The 21550-nt window shown below is 41.4% G+C and overlaps 1 protein-coding gene across 1 annotated transcript; it reads left to right on the top strand.

Annotated features, from left to right (window-relative positions):
- The first annotated feature begins 15071 nt into the window (after positions 1-15071).
- PHOX2 (Octicosapeptide/Phox/Bem1p (PB1) domain-containing protein / tetratricopeptide repeat (TPR)-containing protein) lies at positions 15072-17899 on the top strand. The gene is made up of 2 exons (XM_078998697.1): positions 15072-15266; positions 15358-17899. Exon 2 carries the CDS (start codon positions 15385-15387, stop codon positions 17659-17661), a length of 2277 nt encoding a protein of 758 aa, XP_078854823.1. The 5' UTR covers positions 15072-15266; positions 15358-15384; the 3' UTR covers positions 17662-17899.
- The last annotated feature ends 3651 nt before the right edge of the window (positions 17900-21550 follow it).

Below are 21550 nucleotides of genomic sequence, written 5' to 3'. Positions count from 1 at the left end.
TACTCGACAAGTTATTGAGAAAAACTCGACGAGTTGACGGCTGTTTATGAAACTGTAATTTTCAGGGTTTTGCAACCTATTTAAAGACCTTATGACTCACTTTTGGCCTCCTTCATTGTCCCCTTAGTCCAGAGAAACCCTAGATCATGCCTCATCTTCCATTTTGAGTGTGTGAGTTTAAAGAGTGTTCTTTGGTGCTTTTCTTGAAAGAGTTTGAAGTTGGTGGTGCATAGTTGAAGGGAGAAGCTTTAGATCTGGGATTTTCATTGTTGTTGCAGCCATTTGGAGGTATAAAGTCGATAACTTGATCATCCCTTTGCTAGATCTCTTCTTTTGAAACTTTATGGCCATTATTAGCTTATTTTGGGACCATTCTTGGATTTGAGCATGTTATGAAGATATTACTTCAGATCTGGACATCTCATGGCCCCCATGGACTTAAAGTTGCCAACTTTATCAAGTCTTGGCCCTCCTTCATGCTATACGTCCCTTAATAAGCTTTTTTTTTTTTTACTAATTTAGCCTCTTGATATCATGCATGGACGTAAAGTTAACAACTTTACGTGGTATTTCAGTCCTAAGGGACCATATCTATAGTTTTGGGCTTTGGTTTCGCTTAGAAGTGTCTGAATGCTTTAAGACAATGAAAACTCGACGAGTTGAATCAAGTTTTCCCGTTTTCTGGATACTATAGAAAGTCGACGAGTTGTCCTAACAACTCGACGAGTTGGTTCGAGTTTTCCCATTTTTCTGAGTACTGAAGGAACTCGACAAGTTGATAGATGCACTCGACAAGTTGGGTCAACATGGACCGTTGACCATGACTATTGACTATTGACTTTGACCAGGGTTGACCAAGTCTGACCTTGAGGGTATTATGGGTATTTTGGAATTTTAATGGATTGATCACTTGGTGAATGTACACATTCAGTAGAGAACTGAAATTCAAAGTCTGGCCTTATCAGTTCTGTTCAGCTTGTGAGGTCAGTTTTCCTCACTGTACTTAAGGGTCTAAGGCACTAAGGCCGGCTCTTTGGATTGTTATCCTGATTTGTCATATGATTGAGTATTGATATGATATGTTAGATCGGTATCTTGGTAGATAGGATGTTGTTATGTTGTTATGATATGTTAGATCGGTATCTTGGCACACAGGATGTTGCTATGCTGCTATGATATTTTAGATTGGTATCCTGGTAGATAGGATGTTGCTATTCTTAGTGATTTGTTAGATCTGTATGACTAACTGTAGACTGCTATATAACTATGTGTTATATGTGCACATGTTTGATTGGTGGCCGAGGCTTCATTGCTTTGTGCGTAAGACAACAGGCCGGGGTATTCATACCCGATGGTTAAGGGTCCAAAGTATTCCATCAGGAGGATGATTGGACTCATAGTATGTTGGCATTCCAACCCGATGGTTGAGGGGCCTGGGGTATTCCAATCTGATGGTTGATTAGATCCATAACATGTTGGCATTCCAACCCGATGGTTGAGGAGCCTGGGGTATTCCAACACGTGCTTCCAGAAGGTGTAAACATGGACCACAGAGAAGCTGACATGTGGCACAAAATGGACGGGATACATCACCTTAAGCGACCATTGCGCACCCCCAAAAATCTCATATAAAGAGCACTTCACCCCTATTCACTTCTCCACACCCTCCATACTCTCTCTCTCTCTCACACACACATACACACACTCTCTCTCGCTCGAATATCCTCTCTTTCGGTCTGAAAATTTACAGTATCTAGAATATGTTGGCGAAGCTCTGGAGTCTTTGAGATCCTGACAGATAGAAGTGCTTGGTATCGAAGTTGTGCATGTTAAATTCCTAATTTTTCGTTAAAAACCCTTAGTAAGTAGGCTACACTTACTACACTTAAAGTTTAACTTGTATTTATATTCTAGTCGATGTTATGAATTTATATATAAGATTTATCAGTAATTCCAGTTATAATGTTAATTGATCTACTTACGGGAGATATACCTAGAATGGTTACGTTGGCTTGGTTGTTGGATTTCAGAAAGGTTATATGTCAAAACGATCTTGCCTTCTAGCTGTTTGGCCTGATAGGTCCTTATTTGATAGAACTCTTAATCTTCACTGAGATTAGTGAAATATCTAGATTTCAACACCAGATTATCATGATGATTAATAAGTAATTATATTATAGATTAATACTTGTTAAGCGTGTTGCCCGCCAGTGAGATCACCAAAAAGTTGTTAGTCTTCTAAGAAAATGTCCAAGTGAGTTATGTCAGCATACTATGTATTATAATACATATCCATGTATGTTAGGATAGAGAACTAATAAAGTATAGTTGATAAAATAGGCTCTACGTGTTTACGAAATGGTGTGTAGGCCATAAGTACACATAAACCCGCGTGATAACGAAATGACGTGTAGGTCGTAAGTACACATAGCCCCATGTTAATGAAATGACATGTAGGACGTACGTACACATAGAACCGTGTTAACGAAATGGCACACAGGCCGTGAAATTCGTGTTAAGGAAATGACATGTATGTTGTAAGTACACGTATAATTGGCAGATCATGAGCCATTATATGTATGTACGTATATGTGCTGTGGTATATGGTATTTTGGGGAACTCACTAAGCTCCATGCTTACCTAGTTGAATGTAAATGTTTTTCAGGTACTCATGTGAAGGGCAAGGTTCGACTGTACACATGCGCATTCACAACATGTTTCCACACATTGTAGTTATACTTTGATATATTTTAATAAATAAAAAAAGTTAGGTTAAAATCAGGACGTTACACATGGGCATCATATTTTTGTGACTTATCATACCTAGAAGGTGGATGATGAAATTCTTTTCATTCCTCCCCTCTCCTCTTGTATTTCTTGTATTCTAGGGTTTTAGGTGTGAACCATTAGAGGCGTTTGTACTTTTAGCGCATGCTTTCCATGTAGCATTTGAAGAAATCAAGATTTATTATATTTGATTATACTAAAAGGTATGTTTTCTTACTAGTAATTTCGATTATAGTAGGATAAAAGTTTTGTTTCATAAAGTATGTATTCATAGTGAAAAGCAAAAGATCCTTTTAGGTTGCATGTACCCATAAGTGTTATGTAAAATTCCGCAAGTACATTACTATGAACAATTAAATATCCTCCTACATTTTGTTCCTACTTATCTTCCTATTGCTAAAAAATAATGACATGTGTAATCCACTAATTCTCTCTTGTAATCTCTTTTCATGATAACCTAAAAACCCCAATAGTAAGTAGAGTCCACCATGAAGCCACTTTCTTCCATATTCCTCTTTTTGATCGAGCACTTAGTGAAGACATAGATTTTGTCCTTGACATAGTTGTTACCCTACTTACAAGTAGGCGATACACTAGTTCCAAACTTCAAAAGGTCAAACAAAGTTGGAGATCTTCCATAAATAGTCACGCATGCCACAATATTTAGCTTCCATGAAACTAACTTATTCCACTTCCATAATCCTTCAGAGTGCAGTAATTGGAGGTCGTATATATGTTTCCTTAAAGAGGAGATCGAGTAGGATCCATATTTATCTAGACTCCAATGTCATTAATCTACCACCCCATCAAACTTGATTTTCTCACATGATTTTGACTGGTTTGAAGTTCATTAAGAGTTCTTATGTGCGTAATGTGTATAGATCATCACACCCATTCCATTATATGTTTTCCAGTAAGTTGTAACTGCTTAGTGATTTTGAAATCAAGATCGAAATCTATTGCAAGCAACATGCGGGTATTATTGTGTTAGATTAGGTGTCTAATCCCATAACAATAATTCGTATGTACTTGATTTGATAGTAACATGATCCTTTTGGGTTGCCTTCACCATAACAACTTGACAGGATAACTTTTAGAGAAAGAGGTCAATATATGATTTATTAATATATTATTGTAACATCCAAAAAATTTCAACCAATTTAAACTTTTCAAAAACAACCCAATTTCATTAATTCATTACAAAAAGGTTTTCAATACTTTTATTATCAGAGTATTTCCCAGAACCATAACATAACACATAAACATGAGGAGCGGTACGATCACGCCTTTGTCTTGCCACAGTCTCCTAAAGTACCTGAAACATTTAAACCACAACTGTAAGCCCGAAAGCGTAGTGAGATACCCCCAAAATACCAACCACATATACCATACACATAACATGCCATATCATAACAGAACACAGAACAGCCATGCACTTCGGGTCTACTGTGTGACTGGTCCGCCGTACCGGGCCTTCAGTCCACCTGGTCCACCCTCCGAGTCTAGCCATATACATCGAGTCTGCAGTGTGATTGGTCCGCCAGCACTGGGCCTTCAATCCACCTGGTCCACTCCCTGAGTCTACAGTATGACTGGTCCACCCGCATCGGGCCTTCAGTCGGCATGGTTCACTCTCCGAGCCTCGGCACGTCTGGTCCGCCCCCTTAGGGCCATCAGCTTATCCGGACTGCTCGCCGGGCCTTTGGGATAACCGGTCCGCCCTGGGTATGTTGGCCTACAGCACAAAGCAGGACCCGCCTCAACCCAACCCCAATCCGACAACCATGTGCACATAAACATATAATAAAATAATAATCCACATCCAATCAAACCGATATAGCAGATCACATAACATAACATCATCCTAACCAGGATACCGACCTAACCGGTCACTAGCATAGCATCATCCTATATACCAGGATACCGACCTTAACCAGGTCTCTAACATATATCATCCTATTGTAACACCATGATTTCCAAAAAAACAAAATTTTCATTTAATAATCAATTTAACATTAAAAACACTTGTTTAAAATCTTATTCACATTCGAATCACAAAACATAGTTTCATTTTCATTATAATAGAAAACCAGGATCCTCCAAAACACAACTCTTTCTTCGGTGTGTACAATCGAACCGTTGCCATCCCGCGATACTGTAAGAACCTGAAACAACATAACATAAACAACGTAAGCACGAAGCTTAGTGAGTTCCCCAATATACCTTACGCACATACGCCTTCCGGCCCGGACCTTTCGATCCACATAACATTGCCTTCCGGCCCGGACCTATCGGTCCACATAACATTGCCTTCCGGCCCATAAGATAATCGCCTTCCGGCCCATACACATATATAACACATAATACAAATACTCTAACACATAAAGCACATATATCACATATCATACCTGACCTTTCTGTCACATAATACTTTGCCTTCCGGCCCATATATAAGCATGTATATCACGCGTAGCAGCTAACTTTCCATTTATAGCATATAAACATAACACATAACATACTTGACCTTCCGGTCACACAATCAAACCCTTCCGGGTGAGGTATAGTGAGAAGACTCACCTCGCGGACACGGGGAAGATAGCAACTCCTGAAATCTCTTGCACTTGGTCCTCCGAGCTACAAGCTCCCTGTCTCATCATATATCTCTTTTTAATACTTCTATCTCCCACGCTAACTGACCCTACAACGTTACACACAGGTCAACTCTGGTCAACAGTCCATTGTCAGCTCGACTGGACTCGGCGAGTTCCCTGGCGACTCGGCGAGTCTGGTCATCCTTCAATCCTCTAAGATTCCCCTTCTACTCGTCGAGTATCCTCATTGACTCGACGAGTCACTCCTGGAAGAATCGCGGGGCCACCCCGACTCCACTCGCCGAGTCTGAAGAACAACTCGGCGAGTCCCAGTGAATCTTCAAGCTACTCGCCGAGTCTGATCATCCGACTCGGCGAGTCCATGCCATGCAGTCGATCCAACTGCTTCCTGAGATACGTTTTTCCCGAGATACACACTCATGGGACTTCTGGACCTCTAATCATCCTATTACTAGGGTAGAAACCTTTGTATAACAACATAATAATCCATCAAATCTCCAAATGGGTTTCATAAACCCTAAATTCGTGTACACATCAAAATAACAGGAATGATCCGAAACCTTACCTGAAAACATACTCTCTGTGTCCCCAAACCTCAGAACTCGACCCCCTTGCTCTTCCTTTGGCCAAAATCCTTCCTCTTCTTGCACCACAATTCCTTCAAAGTCAATAATGGCCTTCAAGTTTTGCTCCAGATGCCACAGTCGTCTAGGGTTCTCCACAATCGGCCAAAGACGTGAAATGACGACATAACAACCCTTAAATATGACCCAATACGAAACGGCTAGGGTTTCTGCTGAACAGCGTCGACTCGCCGAGTCCATACCTGGACTCGTCGAGTCCAGTCGCGAACCCGCGACCAACTCTGCGACCCTACTCGGCGAGTCTGGCTCCAACTCGCCGAGTCTCCCCTTTAAAACACCCCAAACTGCAATTTAACAATACTTGAGATTTTGGGCTGTTACAATTCTCCCCCACTAGATTTAGACTTCGCCCTCGAAGTCTCACTCTGAAATTAGCTCCGGATGCTGCCACTGAACTAACACCAGGGGTATCCCCTTGCTCCTCAGAACCTCGATCTTCCGATCTCCGACGGCCACTGGCCTCTCGACGTAACACAGGCTCGCATCCACCCAATCGTTCTCCAGCAGAACCACTGCTGACCCATCCGCTATACACCTCTTCAACTGCGACACATACCAGTGTCCTGGATCCGTCCCAATTCCGTTGACAGCTCCAAACGATAGGCCACCCTTCCTACCTTCGCACCTTCACGAAAAGACCCAACATACCGGGGCCCCCCATTTACCCCTCTTCCTAAATCGAAACACCCCATCAGAAATACGAAGTCGCTGACCTGAATCACATACTCGTAACGGCGTCTACCTGCATAACTTTCCTGTTACTCTAGACGATCACTAACTCTCTTTAACCTGCTGAGTCTGCTTTGTCAACTAAAGTACGAACTCTGAACTGCTCATCACTCTCTGTAATCGGAAATTACCCAAGATGCACTCTGCTCCAAATCTCAACGATCGCTCAACCCATAAGGGTTAGGAAACCCTGAACCACCGGATCCCCGATCCAAAGCCCACTTTGCCCATTCCGGACCGACTGAGAGATCTGTTCTCCCTCTCAGATCAACTCTCACAAGTTCCCTCTCGCCATACATACACCTACTGAACTAGTCCCAACACCCGCAGGTGAAAAGACCCGATACACTGATGATATCCTCGAACATCTCCCAAGATGAACCACCACATCCACCCTACACTCTGATCAGATTCACACTGAGAATTTTAAATTTTCTCTCTCCATGCATCCCTTCTGAGCCTCAACAGACATCCCAACCGGATGGGTTCCTACTCCACTGCCGCGAACACGACGCTCAAAACCATACTCGAAATACTCTAACCATAACTCTGCTCTGCAGCTTTCACTTTCGTGAACTTGCACCCCCTTCGGAGTTACATACCCTCCTCTTTTCCTTTTCCACGGAACTCTCTTGAACATAATGCCACTACAACCGGTGCCACGGTGCTCGCCCCAAGCGACACCACCCTTTTTGCGTAACTGCTATTCACATACTCAGGTTCTCATTGCAGGGGCTCTCAATCCCATGCACTCTCTCCACTCGTCAAAATCACTGCCTCCGCTAAACAAGATCAATAACCCGGGGCCAGACCTTCCAATGCAATCACACTGCAACATACGCGATCCGCAAATCTCAAACTAATCCAGCAATACCAACAGAGTCTCCAGTATGACTGGACCGACTCTCATAACACATACTAGCCACTCGAGGCTATATCTCTGTGGGTCCGTACACCCAACCTCTGCGAACCCTCAGGTTCTAACTCTGGGAACCTTCCGGTTCCAGCTCTAGAAACATGCATAACATAATCCCGTGGGATTAATGCAGTACAACCATCACGTACCTCAAACGTACCAATACTCTGATCGCAAAGTTCCGATTACTTACTCAAGCTTGATCCTGACCTCCTCTCAAGCCTCCACAATCAAATGCCCTAGGTCTGTATCTCGCCCCGCATACTCAACACTCGCTCTCGTCGGCCTATACTTTGCGCTGACAAACACTGCTGAATCCCAACAGCTAAGCACCCTTACATACTCATCGATCTCCCGGAGAATTTTACAATTCTCCCCCACTAAAGCACTGACTAACTGCCACTGACCGTCATTAACGACCTTTCAGAACCATCCTGCACAAAGAGAACATTTACCCACTGACTGCTTCCCACAAGCGTAAGCAACCCTCAGCAAACACATCTCCTCCCTGATCAAACCGCTCAAAAGAATCCGGTCTTTCAATTATCCACTCCACAACTGCAGATGCTACCCGTCATTCAACCCAGTGCCGCATCTCCACTATCAACCCTCACGAACGATAACCAACGGAATTCCCAAGCAATAACCCATAACCAAACCCACAACCTGCCAAAGGTTGAATATCGCATCGAAAACCGCACAAGGCTGCCAGTACCAAAACACCAAACTATAACCATACCAAACCATCAGGGAACGACGAATGCCAAAGCGAAACCTGAAGCATCAATCCATAACTATGCCAATCCCGCGAAACAACGAATACCGCATCGAAATCCACACTACCAGCACAAACAATACGCCACAATCAACGCAATCTACTCAAGACATCAAGAGAGCATCATACCCGCAGTTGCCTCCGACACTGCTCTGTCTCCCTCTGCCGCAATCCGATAAGCACCACCCTGAGCCCTTGGACTCTATTCCATCCTGTCCTCCTCCTGAACTCCTCAAGGTGGCCGGTGCTAGAGCCTGCACCGATCCTGCAAAAAGCTGTGGACAGTTGACCCTCAAATGTCCTACCTGCCGACACTGATAACAAATCCTGGAATCCCGAATTGGCACTGACTGCCGACAATCCCGTGCACCATGCCCCTCCTTTCCGCACTTGCGGCATGCACCATTGGGCCAACGAGCTCCGGTGCCATCTCTCTCACACTTCCCACAAGTGTGACCGCTCCAATCCCCCATTCTAGCGTCTACGGTCATGGACCATTTCGGCGCCGACTGCGACTGCATCGGGGCCTGCCTCATCTCACACAACTGCAACTCAACCTCTACCTCACGCCACATGGCGGCCTCCTGCGATACCAACACGGTCTCGCGCCTCTGCGCAGACACGAACTGTCTGATACCCCCCCCTTGAGCATACTCGGATATCGGGACATCTGAGCCTGCTCCGAAGCGAACTCAGGGCAAAACATCGCCCTCTCAATAAACATCCCGGTGCTCTCAGTCACCGACTCCAAATCCTGCTTCAGCTTAAGGAACTTCCGAGCCAATTTCTCCTTTTCATCCCGCGGAACATAGCGAGTACTGAACATCCCTCTGAATTGATCCCATGAAACCGCAGCCCTCTGCGCATCGGAAAATGACCTCGTGGTCAACCTCCACCAATCCTTCGCCCTGAGCCTCAACCGGTTCAGAGCACACCCCACCCTCTGATCAGCAGGGCATAACTCGTGGAGAAACACCCCTTCATGTCTGATAACCATCTCATAGTAACAATCGAGTCCTGAACTCCATCGAATGTGGAAGACTTCGCATAATAGAAGTCCTGATACTGAAATCCCCGACTAGCCCCTTTCTTTGCCGTTGCTACAGCCGCTGTAACCGCCGCGGCAGTCGTCTCTGCGAAGGCCGCATATCGCTCATCAAACCACTTCAATCCTAGTGGTCCTGATCGACCCAAACAATTCTGGCGACTCAGCCCGCAACAATGCAGCAACCTCATCACGCCGGATCTCGTGAATCCTCGCATCCCGCTCGCTCGTGCTCGTCCGATCGATAACCGGATAACAAGATAGCCACAAGCATCATCCACTACGAACCATGGTACTCATCCCCCTGACATCCCTCCTCAACATGCTTCGGTGTATGGTACCTGAACCATAGCACCACTCCTCAATTTGCTCCAATGTATAGCAATCGAACCACAACATCTATCTCAAACTGTTCCGATGTATGGTGCCCTGACCATAACATCACTCTGTATCCGCTCCGATGTATGGTATTCGAACCATAACATCACTCCTCAATCTGTTCCTTAGGACCTTCAGAATGCCCCCTGTATCAAGTATGGGTCCTCTGCTTTCAGTAGTACGGGCCCATACTACCTGCCACATCTACCCATACTTTCCACACGGACCATCCCAGAGTTCCTAAGTAGCTGATAAACCTGCTCTTTCACCCATCTCATCGCGCGTGCTCGCTTTCCAGCGAAATCCTCTACTCTACCAGCGCACTCATCTGGCTAGGTTTACTCCCTAGTCCCTTCTGCTGTCCTCCCACTTCTTTGCTATCAGCTGCTGAAGAGTTCCTAATGATGCCAGCCCTCTACCTCCTGAGTATCGTCATACTCACTTAGTAGCTGACTCCCATCATCAATAACTCCACAAAGCACAAAGCAAGCAGCATTCGAGCATTGAAGCATACATAGGACTCCCCATCAGTGGTAGCTCCACCTTCTCGGCTCATCCTCAGAAGTACCTCTGTACCCCGTAGCTTTACCCCTTGTGCGTTCGAACTGGATACTCTCACTCATCACATACACACAAAAGCATAACGCACATATAACAGCAAACCCTAGACTAAGGCATCACAAAATCAGGCCACTCTAGTCCTAAGATGTGAAATACCTAGCCTGTCTCTAGCATGCAATAATATCTCATAAAGTGCATAATAGATATTTCATAATACAAAAGTAAGGGTATTTTGGGAAATCACCGTTTGGCTCTGGCTGATTGTACACACTGCTCTTTCTTGCTTTCTCTTTGAACTCTTATTCACTTTTAGAAAACCATTTATTTGGAAAACTTTTTCTTACTTCCTCATTTTGAGTCCAGATTTACCCGTAGGCGCGTCCGAATCCCTCAAACCAAGGCTCTGATACCAATTGTAACACCATGATTTCCAAAAAAACAAAATTTTCATTTAATAATCAATTTAACATTAAAAACACTTGTTTAAAATCTTATTCACATTCGAATCACAAAACATAGTTTCATTTTCATTATAATAGAAAACCAGGATCCTCCAAAACACAACTCTTTCTTCGGTGTGTACAATCGAACCGTTGCCATCCCGCGATACTGTAAGAACCTGAAACAACATAACATAAACAACGTAAGCACGAAGCTTAGTGAGTTCCCCAATATACCTTACGCACATACGCCTTCCGGCCCGGACCTTTCGATCCACATAACATTGCCTTCCGGCCCGGACCTATCGGTCCACATAACATTGCCTTCCGGCCCATAAGATAATCGCCTTCCGGCCCATACACATATATAACACATAATACAAATACTCTAACACATAAAGCACATATATCACATATCATACCTGACCTTTCTGTCACATAATACTTTGCCTTCCGGCCCATATATAAGCATGTATATCACGCGTAGCAGCTAACTTTCCATTTATAGCATATAAACATAACACATAACATACTTGACCTTCCGGTCACACAATCAAACCCTTCCGGGTGAGGTATAGTGAGAAGACTCACCTCGCGGACACGGGAAGATAGCAACTCCTGAAATCTCTTGCACTTGGTCCTCCGAGCTACAAGCTCCCTGTCTCATCATATATCTCTTTTTAATACTTCTATCTCCCACGCTAACTGACCCTACAACGTTACACACAGGTCAACTCTAGTCAACAGTCCATTGTCAGCTCGACTGGACTCGGCGAGTTCCCTGGCGACTCGGCGAGTCTGGTCGTCCTTCAATCCTCTAAGATTCCCCTTCTACTCGTCGAGTATCCTCATTGACTCGACGAGTCACTCCTGGAAGAATCGCGGGGCCACCCCGACTCCACTCGCCGAGTCTGAAGAACAACTCGGCGAGTCCCAGTGAATCTTCAAGCTACTCGCCGAGTCTGATCATCCGACTCGGCGAGTCCATGCCATGCAGTCGATCCAACTGCTTCCTGAGATACGTTTTTCCCGAGATACACACTCATGGGACTTCTGGACCTCTAATCATCCTATTACTAGGGTAGAAACCTTTGTATAACAACATAATAATCCATCAAATCTCCAAATGGGTTTCATAAACCCTAAATTCGTGTACACATCAAAATAACAGGAATGATCCGAAACCTTACCTGAAAACATACTCTCTGTGTCCCCAAACCTCAGAACTCGACCCCCTTGCTCTTCCTTTGGCCAAAATCCTTCCTCTTCTTGCACCACAATTCCTTCAAAGTCAATAATGGCCTTCAAGTTTTGCTCCAGATGCCACAGTCGTCTAGGGTTCTCCACAATCGGCCAAAGACGTGAAATGACGACATAACAACCCTTAAATACGACCCAATACGAAACGGCTAGGGTTTCTGCTGAACAGCGTCGACTCGCCGAGTCCATACCTGGACTCGTCGAGTCCAGTCGCGAACCCGCGACCAACTCTGCGACCCTACTCGGCGAGTCTGGCTCCAACTCGCCGAGTCTCCCCTTTAAAACACCCCAAACTGCAATTTAACAATACTTGAGATTTTGGGCTGTTACACCTATATACCAGGATACCGACCTTAACCAAGTCTCTAACATATACCATCCTAACTACCAGGATGCAAACATAGCAAAGCAATAACATAACAACATTACCCCGATTACAATCCGATAAAGGGCCAACCTTGGTGCCTTAGAACCTGTTGATATAGTGAGGATAACTCACCTCGCAACTGCTGACTGAAGAGATAAGATCATGCTGCTCCAACCTCCGATACGAACTTCACCACTGGTGAATACCAAATAACGAAAACCAATAAATACTAATAATCACCCAAAATACCCCTGGAGGTCAATTGGTCAACCCTTGGTCAAAGTCAAACTTCCTGACTGACTCTACTCGCCGAGTCAACCCTCTGACTCGTCGAGTCCCTAGGCTCTGAAAACTTCCCATTTCGCGACTCAAATCGCCGAGTCGCCCCAAGACTCGCTGAGTCCAGCAAGCTCTGAGTCCCTTCATGTTCAACTCACCGAGTCATCCCTCGACTCGCCGATTCACCGCTTGACCAGAAAAGGTTAGGACTCCTCGAACAGAATCGCTGAGTCTAAGAACAGACTCGCCGAGTTCAAGGCAATCTTCAACAGACTCGCTGAGTTGTTCTTCCAACTCGTCGAGTTCCTGCCTATCTTCATCCAACTCGCCGAGTACACCCATGTGACTCGCCGAGTATCTCTAGTTCTTAATCCATACAGTGGCTTTCTAAGCCATGCAGGGACTCCCAACCATAGATCTACTCTCCTACAACCCATCCATCACATAAAGTGGCAAACTTTACGTGAATCCAAAGAGATCTAAGCATAAAACACTCTTGGGCTAGGGTTTGGGACAAGAAGGCTTCACTAACAACTCAAGGACAGGGGCTTTATGCACTTCTGGATCATCTCTATTCCAGATCTGAGGTAGCAACCTCAGATCCAACCTCCAACCCGAAATAACTCTAAATAAGCTCCCAAAAACTCCACAATGATAGATCTAGAAGCTCAAAAGCTCCAGCAACGAATTATTACCTCAAAAGGAAGCTCCAACTGAAGAATGAACCAAATCTCTACAAAGCCCATTGCTCCAACCTTCTTAATCTTCAAAGATCTCTTCACCAAGCACTTATCAAGGTTCCAAATGCTCTCCAATGCTCTTACAAACGAATTTAGGGTTTCTCGACTTCAAAAAGGGCTAAGGGGACTGAGGGGAGGGCATTAAGTCCTTAAAATAGGGTGCAACCCCGAAGATTAGGGGTTTTCTCTCTTCAGCACCAACTCGCCGAGTCCAGCCGCCGACTCGCCGAGTTGGCCACTTTACACGCGACCAGAATCGCGACTCTACTCGCCGAGTCCACCCATGGACTCGCCGAGTTGACCATCCTTATTTACACTTTGAACCTTGAACTTGCACTCTTGAACTCGGGATGTTACAATTATAAGAATAATATATTAATTGAGAAATCATATTACTTAACTAGTATTAATCAGAAATTAATTTGGAATTAATTTTGGGATTAAAGGAACTGATTAAAAGAACAAGGACTGATATTACAAATCATTGATAGTTGCAAACTGGGTTGTTGGACTACCTTGGAATAGGTTGGACGAAATCTATAGGAGGCCCTATAGAGATTTCGTCCAAGGCCTTCTAGAAGGTATCCATGGACTGCTTAAGGCTTAAGCAATCAGATTAGGGTTTCCACCTTGAAACCCTAGCAACCACAAGTATATGAAGGCCCCTAGACCTCTTGAAATCGGCCACTACTTCATAAGGAGAAACCCTAGCCAATTTCTGCCCTTTCTCTCACTCATCCTTTGCTTTTGGTGTTTGTGATTCCATTAGAGGTGCAACACGTGAGACACTCAAGCTTTCAAGAGTCAAGATCATCTGTGGATTACTTGTTGTTACTAGATAACAAGAAAGGTAAATTCTTAAACCCTAGTTTTACATGGATCTCGAATTTTGTATGCTAGATTAGGGTTATTGTTTTGGAAATCTTATTTGCATGTATAACTTGAGAAAAACCTAAATCTAAAGGAAGTAGGGTTGCATGTGCACATAAGAATGTAGATATGCTCAAAACCCATCACATTAGGGGTATTATGAGGCGAGAAATACACAATTAAACCAAATGTCAGACCAAAGACCAAAAACGTTGATGAGAGGCAGATATGATTGACACGTTGATTTTTCTTTTTTAAATTGCAATGTTATCCTTAAATGAAATGTTAGACAATTTTGGATTTTTCCCTAACATTGTCTCTGTTTATATACAGTTTAAAACAATAACCAATTATATCATTTACAGTTAAAGCGCCAATAACCAATATTGTACATAAAACTTATTTTCTTACACATATAACTTATAAATCCTTCTAGCATAGGTGCACGTACTTGGTACCAATGACTTTTTATGGGTCTAAAGGACCATAAATAAAATGGCAAAAGCTTTTTATATTGCAAATGAAAATGCAAATACAAAGTTAAGGGACAAAACATACGTGACGAAGAAGTAGAGGGACGATTATGTAATTACTCAAATCAAAGTAATGGAGCCCCAAACAATGTTGCGGAAAACCATTATATAAAACAAGTAGGCCCCCCATTCTCCAATTGATATTCTAGCTCATCAGGTACTGCTATCTAGGGTTTCGAGTTCAACCGGAAGAACCTCCCTAAAACCCCCCAAAATCCTATCTTTTTAACTCTTGAATCTTCAATTTCCATCAAGAAGATTCAATTTCGTGCAAAACGATCTCATTCGCTTTAATCGGCTCGAAAAGGAGTGTACTTCGTCAAGAGCTAGGTAAATTTATCTCTAATATCTCAATTTCACGAATTAATTTATCATCTAGCATTCTGCAAGTTAGACAGTTCGTCATTTCAGTTCGATTTAGATTAAATACAGTTTTTAGTCAGAAAGAATGGGGAAATCTGGAGGTAGGAAGAAGAAGGGTGGCGTTGTCAATCAAAATCAAAACCCTAGTCAAACCGAGAGTCAAGTGTCGGGAGTTAACACCAAACCGTCATCAATAACACCTAATGGCGGTGTTGGTATTGATTTGGATCCAACTATTTTCTTAAAGAGAGCTCACGAGCTTAAAGAAGAAGGCAACAAGAGGTTTCAATCAAGAGACTTCGTGGGTGCACTTGAACAATACGAGAACGCTCTTAAACTCACCCCAAAAACCCACCCAGATCGAGCTGTCTACCACAGCAATAAAGCCGCTTGTTTGATGCAAATGAAGCCCATAGATTACAAAACTGTGATCTCCGAGTGCTCCATGGCACTTCAAGTTCAACCCCAATATGTTCGAGCATTGCTTCGTAGGGCTCGAGCTTTTGAAGCTGTAGGGAAGTATGAAATGGCAATGTTGGATGTCCAAACACTCTTAGGAGCCGAACCAAATCATCGCGATGCTTTGGAAATTGCCCGAAGACTGCGAGCCCCAATCATTGGGGCTCGCCAGGAGGCCCAACAGGACCTCCATAGCCGCCCTTCACCGGCGGCTTTAGGGGCTTCCGCCATCCGCGGAGCCCCAATTGCTGGACTCGGGCCCTGTCTGCCTGCCCGTCCAGTTCCAAAAAAGACGGGCACCGCCCCTTCTGTTCCGGTCAGTGTTCCCAACAATAAGACTTATCCGGTCCCACCTATTGAGATTGACCCTGAAGTCAAAACCACCCAAATGCCAAAGCTTGTTTTGAAGCCTTCTAATGGTGGTTCCAATAAACCTACTGCTAATGGTGATAAGGATTCCCAAAAGGAAAAGGTTGTGTTATCTTCAAAACTGCAAGCTTTAGAGGTTGCAATTCAATGGAGACCTTTGAAACTTGTGTATGATCATGATATACGTCTCGCCCAAATGCCAGTGAACTGTAACTTTAAAGTTTTGAGAGAGATTGTGAGCAAAAGGTTTCCATCTTCTAAGTCTGTTTTGATTAAATACAAAGATGATGATGGAGATTTAGTGACTATAACATGTACCCGTGAGCTCAGATTGGCTGAATCGATTGCAGATGGTCTTGTGCTTCCTGATAAAGAACCCGATACCGAAAAATTCGATTTATTTGGGGTTTTGAAATTGCATATTGTCGAGGTTACCCCTGAGCAGGAGCCACCATTGTTAGAAGAAGTAGAAGAAGAAGAAGTGGAAGAAGAAAAACCGGTTGAGATCGAGAGTATTGAAGTGGAGAACAACGGGTCCCATTCCAATTCCGAAAGTGAACAAAAACCGGAAAAAGAAGCCGAAAAAATACCTGATGATCCGGAGTTGAAAGAAGTTGAAATGGACGATTGGTTGTTTGAATTCGCTCAGTTATTCCGGACCCACGTCGGAATCGACCCGGATGCTCATATCGACTTACACGAGATCGGAATGGAATTGTGTTCCGAAGCCTTGGAAGAAACCGTAACAAGTGAAGAAGCTCAAACTCTATTCGACAAAGCGGCTTCAAAGTTCCAAGAAGTGGCGGCTTTGGCTTTTTTCAATTGGGGAAACGTTCACATGTGTGCAGCCCGGAAACGGATTCCGATCGATGATTCCGGGGATCAAGAAACAGTGTCCACACGCCTTCAAGCAGCATACGAATGGGTGAAAGAGAAGTACACTTTAGCAAGAGAAAAATACGAAGAAGCATTGATGATAAAACCCGATTTTTACGAAGGGTTACTCGCGTTAGGCCAACAACAATTTGAAATGGCGAAACTTTATTGGTCGTTTGTTGTTGCAAAAAAAGACGATTTGTCAAAGTGGGACCCGACTGAAACGATTAAGCTTTTCGATAGTGCTGAAGAGAAGATGAAATCCGCAACCGAAATGTGGGAGAAGCTTGAAGAACAAAGAGCGAAAGAAGCTAAAGATCCGAATTTCATCAGCAAGAAAGAAGAATCTTTGAAGAAGAAGTCAAAGAGTGGTGGTGAAGAAAAAGTCAACAGTGATGAGGCGGCAGAACAGGCGGCTGTTATGAGGTCTCAGATACATCTTTTTTGGGGGAATATGCTTTTTGAAAGATCTCAAGTTGAGTGTAAATTGGGTTTGACCGGTTGGAAGGAAAATTTGGACACTGCGGTTGACCGGTTTAAGCTTGCGGGTGCATCTGAGGTTGACATTGCAACCGTTTTGAAGAATCATTGCTCAAATGCTGAAACTGAGGACAAAAAGGTGAAAGATTTAACTTCAGATGTTGCTGATCAATCTTAAAAAAAAAGGTATGATTTTTGTTCTTTGATGCGACAATTTTCGTGTTTTTTTCTTTTTTTGTTGTGTTTAACTGTTTATGATGTTAGATTTGAGATGGGATTGTGAACGAAAGAACAATTTGGTGGCTAAGTGTTTTGGTTTTGATTTTTTTTTTCTTTTGGATCATAAGTTTTAGGTGATGCTAATTGTTTTTGACCTAAAACTTTTAGTGACAAGATACTAGGGTTTGCAATTTCTATTTCGGTTCTTATGATTTACATTTTACATCTTCAGTTTATGCAGTTGGATTAAAATGATATGATCCTTGTGCAATTAAATGTTTTATGATGTCATTGTCAATTTATCATATCTTGGGTTGTTTTTTGTATTGTTGAAGGGTACTTTAGACATTTGACTTCGAAATAATTTTGTTAGTGTTAAAGCATATTTTAGAAATCCGGCAAATTGCTGAGAATAGGAAAATAGTTGCTCTTTTTTCTGTTATAAGCAATGTACTTTAGCCATTACCCATAAATCCATAATAGTATTGTGCTTCGCCTACAATCATTGATTTATTTGTTAAAATATTTAATTAATATTCAAATTTATTTATCGAACTGTGTGACTTAAATAAAATTAGTATTCTCTTTGGGAGTATGATAAAAAAAATATGCGTGAAGTGTCTCGATCTTGTGAAAGACTTCACTTCAATAAGTTGTGTTTGACGTATTTGTTTTGATATTATAGTTTATTATAACTTATAACTAGAATAAAGTTGTTAGAATTAACAAAGGTTACTTTAGTAATCAATAAAGCTCGAGATTTGCAAAATGTGGATTTTGTTAACTCTACGTTTACACCAATATGTTGAATTCCGGATACAAGATAAGGGAACGATTGTTGAGATTTTAGTTTTGATTAAGTTCATTATTCGAGTTATTGGAATTATAAGATAATCTCTTAAATCTTCAAGTCAAGTCTCATAATCTGAATTTGAGACATGCTCAACTACAATAATATCAGTAATATACATAAGTCTATTTACCTTAAAAAGATAACTTAACCATGATTAGAGTTGTTCTCTAAAATAATATAGGTGTGTGATATAGACCCAAATGATCACATTTTATTTTTATCAATTAGATAATCATATGAATCGTTAAATTTTTTTGTGAATTCATAAGGTTATTTTTGTTATTAAATATATGCTATTTTTAGTCACGAATTTACGAGTATACTCAAACTCGTGAATTTGGAAGAATGTTTTTTGCAAGCATTTTCTTTTTTCATGAGCACAACATTAGTTAAATAAAAAATATCTAAAAAACGAATAACAACATTTTTCTTATAAATATGGAATTCAAAAGTAGAAAAAAAAACATTTCATTGTGTATTAGATTTTGAACCTACAGCCTAAATACTACAAACCATGCATCTTAATCATTTCGACTAGACTTTCTTATTTTTTTTCCAGAAATATTTATTTTATGCAATTTTAAGGATTTCCGGTTCACCATTTTTATTTTATTTGTGGCTAAAATTTTCACCGGTTTTTGTTATAAAAGGATTTTTCGTGTCAGAAAAAATATTCTCACGAATTTGTGGATTTCTTTTAACGTGTTAGTCTGTTAGATGATAATTTTGTGATAAACGACATAAAGTGGCAATATAGACATATATCACACTTAAATATACTTAAATAATATTATTTTAGCGAATAACTCTACTTTGTTTTGGCTGTGCTAGTTTAGTGGGCCAATCTAGATTTTCCTTCACGTAAGTTGGTTTTTATTTTATATGATTATCTTATTTGATTTCCTCTATGTCCGGAACACGTACCCTTGAAGTAATACATATTCTAAAAGCAACATTCACAATCACATTTTCCTAATTTCAAAGTTGTGAAGTGATAAACTAGAAAAAGAATGAAACAAATAAAAATAAAACCTCAATGTAACATCTATTGTCATTGAAACCATATTGCTAACCTTTCAACGACACTTACAATATAAGAACAAATTTGAGCAAACCTCATGAAATACCTCAAGTATAACACTATGAAATTCCTCTGAATTCATCGATACATAACAATTCAAAAGCCGGCGTAAATCTTTAGGATCCGAAATCCGGTTCGCCGTGATCATCTCCATCATCGATTCCCGAAAATCTTCTCTAAGATTATATGACGATTTCTCCATAGCGACCATCACAAACAGTCTGTTACTGTTATTACTACTACTACTGTTATTCATATTATTATTACCGTAACTGATATTGTTACTGTTTTCTCTTACCTTTCTCCTCCTCTCTTCATATCTTCTTTCTTGCCTTTCTCTGATTATTTGGTCTAATCTTTCTTGAACCATGGCGTGTGCAAGGCTAGAGACAGTAGGGAAGCGGTCAGATTTCCCACTTTCGGTTTCCTCGCAAGAAGAAGAAACACTAAACCGACAATTGCAACAAAATCTCTTGCATCCTTTATATGGAAGTTTTTGCTTCTTGTGAAGGCCTTTAGAGGATTGCATTTTGATAGAGGAGATGTTTTCAAAAAAGATATATTTAAGGCAAGTGACCAAGTCATCAAAAGCAAAAAGAAAAAGGTCAAGTAGGAGATTTCATGATTGTGTCACTAAGTATACATTGAATCAACCAATCACTACATAATCTTGTACCTTTATTAATTAATGTTGGAGTGTGATAGACCATGGTGAAATTACTTAACAACTACACGATTCTTTATGACTATAAACTTAATTTTAACCAAAAAAAAATATTCTTGCAAATTGTTCTTTGCAATTCATTCCTGTAGAATTCTTATTTAGGATCAAAATGATCCTGATTTGAACGAACAATATAAGTTGTTTGTAATAAAAATGATTATTGAGATAAATGTAAAATTACATAATTGCCCCTTAAAACACATGATCATAGAGAGGATAGACTTATTATAAGTTATATCTAGGCACATATGTCACATGAGTACTGCCTCTCAATTGAAAAACCCTAATCTAACACACCACATGCCCTCATCATTGATGAACTTAACACTAATTCTGCATCTCACCCTCTGCCAAACAATCCCTTTTGATCAATTTTTTTATTACTCTTTTCGTATTTGAAAAATGGCAACGTGTTTGATGAGCTGCTGACATGGCAATAGCAGCATCACTCCTTAAGAAAAGTTTACAACTTTGCAGGTTTCGTTACTTTTAATATGCTCTTCTACTTAATAATGGATACAGAATGATTAAAACTAAGTTACTTTAATCAATACAAGATATATAATATTATCTCCATTAAAGATTAATTAACCTCCAAAATCAATTTTTGTCGGGGTTTTTGGATAAATGCAAGACTAGTATGTGCTGTTTTTAGGTGCTCCCCAAGTTCCCCCTCACTCTTGCTTGCTTGATCCCAAGTTCCTAATCATGATAAGAATCACAAGAAGATTGTACAACTAGATAGAATATCCTCTTTAAAGATTTCTTGTTTCCAAATCTAATATCTTGCTCATTTAGACTGCATTTGTTATACTGGACATGACTGAAGTACAAAAATTTTTGAGGGTTACTTTCAATGGTAAAAGCGACGAGGTTATTCTTGTCTTTTGCACAAAATAAAGATTGAAAGTGAGTTATGTCATAGATTGTTCCACATTTTTTTACAAGACAAAAAATTGTAATTTTTGTCCCTTTTTAACATTTGTATCCAACTTTGTCCACATAGATGATCAATGCATGTCGAAACGGAGTCCAACCTATTTTGTTTTGTAATATAAACTAGTTCAAAGACCAAATAGCCCCTAAACTCATGTATAAAAAATGATTTATGGAACAATGGAAGTACTTTTTTGACATGTAAGAACACTTGGGATTCTACTTTTTAAGTTAATTTAATACCCATGTGTTGT

This window comes from Lactuca serriola, chromosome 1 (assembly GCF_051521515.1).
Source record: "Lactuca serriola cultivar US96UC23 chromosome 1, Lser_US96UC23_V15, whole genome shotgun sequence".
Lineage (NCBI taxonomy): Eukaryota > Viridiplantae > Streptophyta > Magnoliopsida > Asterales > Asteraceae > Lactuca > Lactuca serriola.
Note: the sequence above shows the minus strand (reverse complement) of the source record. Positions and strands in the feature narration are given on the sequence as shown.